The sequence below is a fragment of the Phyllostomus hastatus genome, unplaced genomic scaffold (genome assembly GCF_019186645.2).
Source record: "Phyllostomus hastatus isolate PE091 unplaced genomic scaffold, TTU_PhHast_1.1 phas_contig_1, whole genome shotgun sequence".
Classification (NCBI taxonomy): domain Eukaryota; kingdom Metazoa; phylum Chordata; class Mammalia; order Chiroptera; family Phyllostomidae; genus Phyllostomus; species Phyllostomus hastatus.
In genome coordinates, this window is record NW_025333498.1 from 6,790,100 (window position 1) to 6,802,501 (window position 12,402).

Sequence of the window (12,402 nt, forward strand, 5' to 3'; positions counted from 1 at the left end):
AGAACATGCTGACAGTGACCAGAGGGGAGAGGGGAGGGAAAAGGGGAAAAGGGGAAGGGTTCACAGGAACAAGTATAAAGGCACATGGACAATAACAAGGGTGGGGTGGAAACGTGAGGTAGGTGGGGAGGACTGGGGGGGGGCAGGCTGGGATGGGGGTAAAAGGCAGAAAACTGTACTTGAACAATAAGTAAAATAAAATAAAATAATAAAATAACATTGAAATGAAATGAAATGAAATGAAATGAAATGAAATGAAATGAAATGAAATAAATTCCGGATGAGTCCAATGTGAGAATCTAGTCAAGCAGGACACCAAAGATCTGGGCAGAAGTCAGTTCTTATCCCAAAAGCTACACATTCAAAAATAAAAATTAACGTTAAAACAACAGAACAATGGAAAGACTATAAAGTGATTATTATTATAGACTTATTTTTTCTTAAAGTAATATTTTGTGGTAAACTAGTAAACTGATAGAAAACTCGTTAGTAATGGTGGAGATTATGAATAAAGTGATAGCTTGTATTTGTAGGTGTGCTTGTAAGGTACAAACAATTTTCATAAATACATTCTTATTGTGTATCTCTCACAGCTGTTTAAAGTGATTGTGTTCAGTGCACTTTCCTTGAGTAAAGATTGAATACATACTGGTGCCTGAAACTGGTAGGTTCTAGGGAAGCAATGAAGGCTGAGCCCAGGTTCTCAAGAATCTCAGTGTCACACAGGAGACAAGGGGGTACACAGGTGATTTTAGTATAAGGCATTAAAGGAAGTGCTGGAGGCATGCACAAGGTGCTGCTGTTGACACACGGAGGAAGGGAACTCATCTAAGCTCGGCAATGGGAGACCCGGGCATGCAGAAGTGACCAAGTGGTACATGCTACATCACTTCTTTGGGGCAGATCTGAAGATCTGCAGTGGTCAGACCCACAGCGTGAAACCTAGCCACCCACGCAGACCAATGCCAGAAGAGCCCAGCTAACCAGTAGGTGAGAGCAAACCCAGTTAGGATCAACAGGGTCACTCAAATCCTACTCAGGAATGAAAAACAAAGGCTTATTGTTATATGGCACCAAATACATATATACATACCCATGCACACACACATATACACATATATGTACATGTATACACATATAGTATATATATATTTTTAAAAGATGGAACACTATTTAATAAAGTAAAAGCCATAATGTGCCTTACAAAAATAGGAATTTGACCCTGGCTAGTGTAGCTCAGTGGATTGAGCACTGGCCTGTGAACCAAAGGGTCTCCAGTTCGATTCCCCAACAGGGCACATGCCTAGGTTGTGGGCCAGATCCCCAGTCAGGAGCACGTGAGAGACAACCACACACTGATGTTTCTCTCCTCTTTCTCCTTCCCTTCCCCTCTTTCTAAAAATAAATAAATAAAATCGAAAAAAAGCATTCAAATTTGGTTGGAATTTGGTCATTTTCAGATGGGTTCCAATCCCTCATTTGGTTCATTTCTCAAAGGTATTTAATATTTTGGAGGTTGGGTAGAGAAGGAATGTGGAGGGTAAACTAAGCCCCCACAGTGAAAAACCAGGCAACCCCACCTTGGGAAGTGAGAGGTAAGTGGGTCCAAGTATTCCCAATATTTACCTAGTCCAATATCCCTCAGTTAGACTGAGAAATTGCATGCCAATTAACCAAGAATTTCCTTAAATTGTTGCCACAGTCGACCAAGAAACCAGAATTAACCTACTACTAATTAGGCCAAAGTTTAGATCTCTGGATAAATCCAGACCAAACCCAGCTGCATAAGAGAAATATTTTTATTTTAAAGCTAGACTTGAAGGCCACTTAACTGACTAGCTGTGCAGTCTTATCAAGATTTGGTTGTTTTGTTTTTAATTAACCTTGTAATAATATGATCCCACATCTGGATCAATTCAGTTTTGGAAATGCCATTTATCACATTATGCCAAGGTCATGCTGCCCTTTTACAGAATTATACTATTTAATTGAAATGGTATACTATCACTTAATAGAAAAATGTACATGATTTTACTGCTCCTCTTCTACGTCAATAGTAGATTATGTTTAATCAGTCCACCCAGCAGGAAGGATGAAATAGAACAGAAGGGGCAGCGTCAAGTCAAGGAACATGTATAAAGGACCTATGGACAAAGACAACGGAGGGAGAGGATTGAATGTGGGAGGTGGGGGTAGGCAGGGCAGGGGCGAGCAATGGGAGGAAATGGGTACAACTGTAAGTGAACAACAATAAAAAATTTTTTAAAGAATAAACTTCTCCAAAATACAAAAATGATGATAATAAAAACAGTAGTGATAAGCTTTTAAAAAATTCCCTTACATTGAGAGAAAGCAGATTAGCAGAGAATTTTTAGAGAAGGTCAAGTTATGTTTTATAAGATGTGGAATCAGACAGACCTAAGCTTGCATGTGTGGTTTGCCGCATAGTAGCTTTGCAAAATTATATGAGTTGTATAAACTTCCTGACTCCAGTGTCCTAATCTATAAATAAGTGATATAATTAACTGCATTCTTGTGGTTGTTATATCAACTGCAAAAAACATCTGACTCATTTTCTGACACAGAGAAAGCAAAGAGTACTTGTCTATGCTCTTCTTTTCCAGAGAAATTTGACCTTTCAGGCAGGGAGTACAGAAACATGCAGATTCCTAGGAAGTTGCCTTAAGCTCTAGGTTCCCAAACATGTCCAGGAGAATGAGCATTCTCATAGTCACGAACACTACATGTCCCCAGATGTTATCAGGTGCCTTCCATCTAACATTCCAGGACAGGGGACAGGAGAGTAAGATTATAATCCACAGATGGTGAGACATAAAACACTCAACTACAAAAATGGTTATATATAAGCCATATTTGTATTTATTTGGCTGCATCACATTAAATTCTTATGACATCGCCCTGTATGTGTGTTCTAGTTCCACCACCTATGATCAATTTTTGTCACTGTCAACACTGTCTTCCTCTCAGTGTCAAGTCTCAGGAAAGTTATTCCTGACCCCTTTGGACAAGCTTAAGAGTCTCCTTATACACTTGCAGAGCACCCTGAACTTCTTAAATATTTATATGAGTAAGTCTCTACTGTCTGCATGATGTACAAAGGGGACTGTTGCCACCTAAAATGCTTACTACTATCTATTCTGCCAAGACAGCAGTGTCTGGCACATGGTCAACACAAGATTGTTGACTTTCAAAGCGTTTATCCAAAGTGAAATGAAAACAAGACAGGCTTCCATTCCTTTTTGGTGGACCAGCACAGTACTGGGTCCTCCCCCCATGCAGGGTCACTGAGTTCAAGTGTGGGTCACACGCCCACTGAGGAAAATTCAGGATTCATGTAAGAGATACATTAAGACATAAAGATGAATGATGAGTTAATAATGAGTTAATTCTTAGTGTTTCTCATGAAATTGCTGTAAAATCAACACCTACATTCATCATTAAAAGCTTTTTTAGTTTAGTGCCATCTTATGAATCTCAGTCACACAGATCTGTGATGATATCTCTCAGTCATCAAGAATGTCTGCGAAATGGGCTATAAAACTCCATGGGATAATTCAAAAGTCATCACTTAAGGCGTGAATTAAACAATTAATTTCTTCAGTGTGATTTTATAATCTTTACAATGAAGATAATAATACCTAACCAATAAGTTTGTTGTGATAATTAAATGACATAATTACAAAATGTCTGAAGCATAGTAATCACTTAGTAAACATTAGCTGCTATTATTAACAGTGTATCTATTGGTATCACTACTAGGCTATACCATTTCACTGTTGTGGTACACTGCTGCCACCTGATGGCAAAACTACTAAATAGCAGATTGTACTTGGGGTGAGTACATCCTTACCACAGCCAATGTAAAAGAAAAGATTTGGCATAATGATCAAAAATATTTAGTAAAAGTAGAGGTATTATCACTGAGAATGAACATAACATAAATTACTGATTTATAAGAAACAGTTTTTCTGAATATATATGGCAACATAGGTTTGGATGCTATCTTTTGTAGGTAAAGATATATGTGTTATAGTAAATCTGTTATATGTTATCTGCCGTATTAAAATTTAGGTCTGAAAGTTTATTGTTCTATAATTTCTGTTAGTTCAGTGTATTTTAATTTAAAAGAATAGTCAATTCAGTTAACAAATTAATCAAATGTGTGATATGGCATTTTGTAAATTAACTCAGATTTTTAAAAAAATTAAAAGCTATATACATGTTCATATAAATCATCAAGTGAATCAAACAGCACAATACTACCAATTTATGTATATAAAGCTATATTTTAACCACTCCAAGATTGCAAAGCATACTTATCACTTTATGACTCATAAAGAAAACTAAAAATAACATTTCTGTTGTTTTGTTATAGTTTTAACATTACTTTAATTGGCTAGTACTTGACATCAATTCAAGATTAATAGGACAAAAATATGAAGGGTAGGAAAGATTTAATAAAAGTATCTAATCTAACTTTTATGACATACATATTTTTTCTTTCAAAAATTCAGTTCTGAAACTACAGGAATTAAAACTGATTTTCTTTCTAGATAATCATACATTCACAAAGATCTTTTACATTATGTTTTAAAAATATTTTACATAAAAAATATTAAAGTTGCATGCATTCATGTTTCCTTATTTCAAATTAAATTGTTTTATTATCCATTGAAACACTTTTGAAGACATTCATCCTTAGTTTTAATTTGATATAATACTGCTGCCCCCAGAAGGACAAATTGGTTTGTCATTTTGTACCAATCACAATTTCCAGTGTCTGTCTTAACTGACACATTCTGTAAACAAATGCAATTTTTAAAAATTAGGCTTCTATTATTGTTAGATTTGATAAAAATCAAATTTAAAAATTTCAGTTGAGTTTTCTCTATGTACAAATCACTCCTTCCCAGTTCAGGAAATTCTTCTGTAACTAAAACTAAGTGACTGAATATTTAGGAAATAAAAGTATAACTCAAAGCAAAAGAATTGCTTCACTATATTTGAAAACATAGAAAGTATTAAGTGTTTTCAATATTATTAGACATTGAAAGAACCATGACAAGTAAGAAGAATTTACCATGAGATAGATCAAACACTTCAATTTTCATAATTAGGGGATGGTTTAATACAGCATGATATATACATACATATATGAACATAAATACACTGTTGCTTTTAAAGAGATTTGTGTGTGTATAAAAAGTGACACAGTTGTGGGTTAGGGAGGGGGATTAAAAAAGAGGTCTCTATTTGTAATGTCAACACATCAGTTACCTTATAATCACTGCTTAACTCTATGCCAGTCACCTGGTACAGGTGTAAACAATAGCAAGAACCTGGAAAAATTACCTTTTCTTTTAATAGTTGAATAATAATCAACAATTATTCTACATTTTCCTATAATAGTTGATTATTAATCAATTATTAAAATTTAGTAGTTGATAAAACCTGTCTCATTTGGTGAATTTATAAACATTATCTACCTTTTTGATAGCTATATTTTTATGGTTCCTTATTTCAGCCTAGTTTATTGTACCTTTCCTTAAAGTTAGGATATATTAAAAAGGAAATAAAAAGAAAGCAAAGAGCATTATCACCATATTGATAGAGATTATATGTTATAGTTCTTATGTTTTACTTTGTAGATACCGAGTTACCACCACTGAGACTTGCACATTCATACTGTGCATATAAAGCGGATAAAGGCCCATGCAGAGCAATGCTGAAGAAATTTTTTTTCAATATTTTCACTCGACAGTGTGAAGAATTTATATATGGGGGATGTGAAGGAAATGAGAATCGATTTGAAAGTCTGCAAGAGTGCAAAGAAAAATGTATAGGAGGTAGGTTTCTGAGGACACTTACATCCTGGGAGATCGTAATCTTTTAGGGCTACAAGATCTCATCATAGATTTGATAATTTATAAATAATAAGTTTAAACCATGTTAAAATTTCAAGGAATCTTTCACATTTTTTCCTGTTTTCAGCATTCACGTTCACTATTGTTTTTTATTTTTCTGTATTGGTCATTATACAATATGTTAAGCCCCATTTATTATCCTATGTGCTTTTTCATAATAAAAAAATGGAAGACAAAACATTTAGGTTGGCAGACCAGTTTTTTATATCTGCAGTAAAGTGCTTGCAATCCAGCGGCTATGAGTTGGCGAGAAAGACCTTGTTAGTCACGTCAAGATGGACCTTATCGATACATCAGCACCACAGCTGCCCCTGTCAAAATAAGGAATCTGAGAAGCCACTTTAAGCCTGTCCCTAGCTACTAATTAGAAAAATCTGAGCTTCATTAGAGATCAGAAATACATGTGCAAAGTTAAATCATTCTCTTAGGAGCTTTGGAATACTGTAGAAAAGAAATACCATCCACACTGATCCATGTAGACTTCACTAAACCCAACTTTTCATATTGTTAATAAGTTATATTGTATTTTCAAATCCATAGAAGTTACCTGTTTTTATATGCAAAGTAGGCAGTTTGAGTTAATAGCACATTTCACATTATTAATAAATAACTATGGTAATCACAGGTATTTGGGATAGTTCAGCATGAATTCTTGTCTTTTGTAAATGTATTGAAACTTTTAGCACAGATTTTGAGACATTATTATGACAAAATGAGATGGCTTTGTGGTTGCAATAATTAAAATAATGTAATATTTAGACAAAATAAAAAGAAATATATTAACATTCTATGTAAGAATAATTATCATGATTATGAATATATCATCCTAGTTTGTTAAACTGAAATTCATCCCATTGTTTTATAAATTGTAATAACTGATACACATACATTCCTTATTTTCTTGCAGATTATTCAAAGAGGCCTGGAAAGGCAAAGACAGCATTGCAAAAAGGTGAATATTCGTTTGTATGCTCATTAGCATCGTTTACTTAAGGCACATACAAATTCAATTCTTAGGTTTCTCTGATATGAGGGTCATTATAAATCCATGTGATCTTTGAAATGGTGTTTTATTTTAGTAGATAAAATGAAAAATTATAAATAACATGGATAGTTTTGGGTAGGGAAGGCTTAAACACTATGTTTACTAGTATTCTAATGCAGCATGATATTTAGGATTGGTTACACTCCAGGGCCAGCCACACATGTGACGTTTCAACATCTCCCAAATAGTGACTTAGATATTGCTCGTTTACATAAGTTCTGAGATCTCCAGTCCCTTGATAAGCTCAGCATTGTGTGGTGTTAGCAAATTTCATCCAGTACTACCCTGAATGGATACATCTTTGAGTTGTCAACAATCATAAGCAAAAATGAGTGAAGATATTTAACAATAAATAATTGCTTTTGTCAATATTATTTAGTGTTTGTATACAGGTTCAATATGAATGCTACTTTATATATCTGAGAATTGTGAAGCATGATTTTTTTTAAAGAAAGTTTAGTTTAAGACAATTGTTAAACATGTAGCCTCAAACAAAATTTGAGTGAAAAGTGTGTGGTTTGTAGAAGTTGGTATAGAACTTAAAGAATGCATTCTATGTTAATACATTTTAATTGAGCCTCAAATTAAAGCAAGGATTGTGTGTGCAGATTCAAAACAAATATTGCTTTATCTGAGAAAGATGAGGTATATATTTCTTGATTTATAACCAAAAGTATTTTAAATTGTAGGCCTAAACAAAAATAATTTATGTGTGCAGTTCTGACTTTATCTTAAAATATATTTATGTCCGGGAACAGGGCCTCAGATAAATAATATCAAGTTCTAGAAGTGGAAGTTATTAATTATACTTTTGAGCATAATTTGTCACTGCTTTGTGTTGTTTACATGCAATATTTTTACTACTTCTTTTTGTTGAACACTGAATCCTTATATACTTTAAGATAATTTAAAATTTCATAAGAAGGACATACTAAGACCAAAATGAATCAAATGGACAATAATTAAATGTAATTTTGTCTTACAAAAAAAGGTATTATACAAATTAAATTGAGTGTTTTCTTGTCCCACATATTAAACTTAACTGTTACAAATTGTTACTATGGAAATAATAGTAATATTCATCTTGAGAAATGAGAATCAATAAATAACAAAGTAACTTTTAATTGAAACATAGAGAAATTATATAAAATAGATATTTTATGCTATATTACAATAGGATGTCTTATTTAAGAACACAGTGTTTCATAGGAGATATGTTTTTCTGCAGATTTTAAACTGTTGCAGAAATCATTAGCATTATTAAACAACACTCTTTTAATAGTAAAACACTTGTGAGTGTTGCTGCCTTAGATCGACCAGCCAGTTGGACAACAATGTGGTGATTGTGGGGGAGAGTGGGAGATGGGTGGAGGTGGAAGAGAGTGTAGGTGGGATAAATGTTAGTGGAAAAAATACAATAAAAACAATGTAAAGAAAAGATTTAAAAGGATACTACGGTTCATTTTTACCACTATGGTTCTATAGTTGCAGAGGAGAAATGGAGAATTTGAAGCTTTGTGCTGAAAATTCCAAGCTTAATATTTCTTGAGATTATCACAGTTTAAAAAAATAAGTTTAGTTCGCTTATTTACAGAGTATGCTTGTAGACAAAGCTTTTGAAGTGAATCACAGTGGCACAACTTCTGGGACAGCTGTGTTTAGCCTGGTCTGGAACACTAACAAAGAATAGGTATTAGGCTTTTTCAAAAGCCTCTACAATCCCTGAACATCTATTTCCTTTTTGCCTTTGCACTGTTGCAGTCCTTCCAATGACTGGAGAGGAAAAATAGGAAACCGAGGTGGAGGATATCATACCTAACACAGATATTAATTCCGGCATAATAATTCAGGAACTTCTAAGAATAGCTCTAAAAAGCTCCCACACCCTTCAAAGCTTCTCCAATTTTTTTCATTGAAATTTCTTATTAAAGCAACACACTACACTTTTTCCCTAATGAGACCTCACACCTAAAAAATATGAAATATTTATAGATCTTTCTTAATGTTTATACACATAAACAATAAAAAACAATTAAACCTAATTTTTGCCATAATATTTTATACTTCCAATCGAAGGGTAGAATTAACTCACTATCTTCTACTCTCTCACATCTTGAAACAGTTGATAATTAATGTCCTGCTAATTTACTATGAAAACTTCAGGATTTGAAATTCAAACAGCAAAATGCATGATAGTAGTTGCATCTTCCTTATTCTAAATGTCACAGTAAATACAATAATTTTAATATTGTGCCATTGTAAAGCTATTTACTTTTAATTGTTCATATGTATTCCTTAAGCAACTTCAACACGTCTAGTTTCTTATCAATTTAATTAACATAATTAAGTTACTTATAAAAGAGAGCATTGTTCTCTGATATTTTATGATTTCTAGATAAGCCAGATTTCTGCTTTTTGAAAGAAGAGGTTGGGATCTGTCGAGCCTACTTTCCTAGGTATTTTTATAACAACCAGTCGAAGCAGTGTGAGAGCTTTATATACGGCGGGTGCCTGGGCAACAGGAACAACTTCGAATCCCTGGAAGAATGCAAGAACACCTGTGAGGATTCATGTAAGCTGATTTCTCATTTGATTTCACTTCATTTATAGGCATGTTTTAAAAAATATGACATCTTACAGGATGTTCAAGTTTACTTAGCTTTTGTTTTAGCCGTACAAATCTGATAGAAATTAGTCATTACGTTAAAAAATTTTAAACACAGGTATTTAGAAATCTAAACACAAAGGAATCTAACTACAAGGAAAATTATTTCCACAAATCCAACAGTGTATTTTTTAGATTTCATTATTTAATTTTCTTTCCTGAGAATACTGTATTATCATTAAGGCATAAACATGGGACCACTAAAATCCTTAAGTTTATAAAAATTTGAGGGCAAGTTGTTCTTTGGAAACTTCCACCTAAAATCAATGTTTTATGTGACCATAACATTTATTAAAGGATTGACTTAACATTCAATGTTATGCTTTTCTTAAACTAAGAATCAGAAAGTTACTTATGAAAATGTTATTTTTATATGTGTAATTTTTTAAAAGACCCACTGCACACTAATTTAACATAGCCATGTGAATAAAATTTCTAAAAGCTTGCTTTCCTTACAACATCTGTGCTCTACTTTTGTTTATGAGCCTGGGACAGGGCCTCCCCCTTTAACTGACTGTATATTTTGCAGTGCACAATGACAGCTCCCAGCTTGTTCCTGTCCATAATGGCTCCTCGACCCCCCAGTCTAATAAGACTATCGGAAATTTTGGTAAGGATTTTATTTATTTTCTAAATTTGCTGCCAGAAAAATATTATCATATTAACAATAAAAGTGGAATGCATATTAGAACTGTGATTTTAAAAAAATTATACCTCTGTTGCTATGTAATAATAGGTGTGTTAAAATAACTGAGATTAAAAATTTTTAAGACATTTAATCTCAGAAAAGTAATAATTTTCCTAATCTATTTTAAATATGTATTGAAATAGGTTTTTTATTACATATCACATGACATTTAACTCTATGCCAAATTTAATTTATAAAACGATTCCATAAAGTATTATCTCAATGTCTGATGTTAAAGCATAATGGCAGCAGTGCGTCAGAGGCAGACGTAAGTGCTCTCAAACAGAGTGTGACACCGGACATAGTCTCTGCTGTCAGTCCCAGGACAGATTAGGAATTTGTTGAATACTTATCCCCAAAGGTTATGTCACTGTGAAGCAAATTTTCTTTTGGACTTCTGCAGAACTATTTTCTGGGCTCTGCCCTGTCAACTTATTATTCAAATTTAAACAATCATAGAGGAACTATGCCCACAAAATTGCAGAGCTGTGAAAATAGTGAAAGCCCTGGAAAATATAAGCTGAAACCACAAATATCTGAGCAGTTCAAAACAACCTAAAAACTTGATAATTAACTGGATAAATGTAAGGTCCTACTTCTACCCAAGTTTTAAAAGATCACATGCTCATTCAGAAACTGGAGATTTTGCTTAGATGTAGTCCATATGCAAGTGTAAAATGTGAACTTGGCATGAGTTGAAAGCATTCTGTGGCTATTAAAATTGCAATCAGAGGCCAAAAAGAGACTTAGTGTCTGGGTCCAGGGTTCTCAATCCTGGCCATGAGAATCAGATGGGGTTCAGAATCAGAACGGCTGTGAGCATCTCTCTTTATGACAAAATAATAAGCAAGCATGCAAACAGAAAGTAAACAAAAATTCTGCCCAGATGGATTTAAAGCACTGCAAATTGCTGACTACGACTCATCTAGAATGAGGGATCTAAATGTCCGGCTCAGCCCCACACAGACCCAATCATGTCTGAGAGGTCTGCTTCAGCCTCGAATGCCAGAACTTTCACCTCACAGAGCCCTGAGAACCTCAAGAAGGACTGGAAAGTGTAAGGAGACGTGACATTCAAGAGCGAACAGCACAAATGCTCTCAGTACTTGAAACACTGTAATGTTAAAGGAGAATTAACTTCTGCTCGTGCCTCACCCCCAGTCCTGGCCATTTCAACCCACCCCCACCCCACATCTCCATCTTTCCTTATCTCCCACCACGCAGCCTAAGAATCAAGATTAATGTATGAAATGTAAAACATAAATTTCTTCTTATAAAGTGTTTATTTTTAATGTTTACTTCAAAAATGAATTGAGTGCCTCAGGCTTAAATCCTCTAAATTGTAGGCACGTCAGCTATGTTCTAGAAGCACTGGGGATGAAGTAAAGGGCATGCAACATTTCGCTGCGAGTGGAAGAGCATGGCAAATCCAAGAGGCCGTAAGGTCCTTAGTGTCTATAATGAGAGCAGTGAATTCAATGCCAGATGAATTTGAGTCTAAATTTTTAATGACCACTTTGTGATAATGATAAATAACTTGGGAGTTCTGATTTTTTATCTTTAAAACTAAATAGTTTCATTGAATTGTTTTTATGTATCCTTCCAAATGATGTCTTTCCTGTTTCTTTCAAAGACATTTTGTTTTATCCGGGTAAATATCATACGTTGAAAAGCATGCTCAACCTTATTGCTGTGAAAGATGTGAGAGTTTAGAGTGACAAACTTATAAATGGGTTTAAATATACATGTGATGAAATATAACTACAAATACAAGAAATGTGTGAAATCAGTTTTCAGTATGTTTCAATATTTTGTGTTCAGGTTACTTTACTAATTCAAATAGAGAACATTGGCATTTATCATTAAAAAAGAGTAAAATAGGTTAGGGCATGCTTTTGCCTTGAAGTTTTTTTATAAATAACTCTATGAAGATTATGATTTTTTCAGGTACACTACCAAAATAAAAAGAAGAAACAAAGAAAATGAATTCGAGAGTGTAAATAAGTTTTTAAATTTATTTTTTTTATTTGAGCAAACTTCGTATACAATCTTACATTGC

At 33.7% G+C, this 12,402-nt stretch overlaps 1 protein-coding gene across 1 annotated transcript in view; it reads left to right on the plus strand.

Moving 5' to 3' along the window:
• The window catches only part of TFPI (tissue factor pathway inhibitor), a 50,644-nt gene that overhangs the window by 22,722 nt on the left and 15,520 nt on the right, over positions 1–12,402 (plus strand). Inside the window, exons 3-6 of the mRNA XM_045818936.1 lie at positions 5,670–5,867; positions 6,853–6,897; positions 9,386–9,562; positions 10,185–10,265. Coding sequence (XP_045674892.1) covers positions 5,670–5,867; positions 6,853–6,897; positions 9,386–9,562; positions 10,185–10,265 — 501 coding nt within the window. The remainder of the gene's footprint in view (positions 1–5,669; positions 5,868–6,852; positions 6,898–9,385; positions 9,563–10,184; positions 10,266–12,402) is intronic.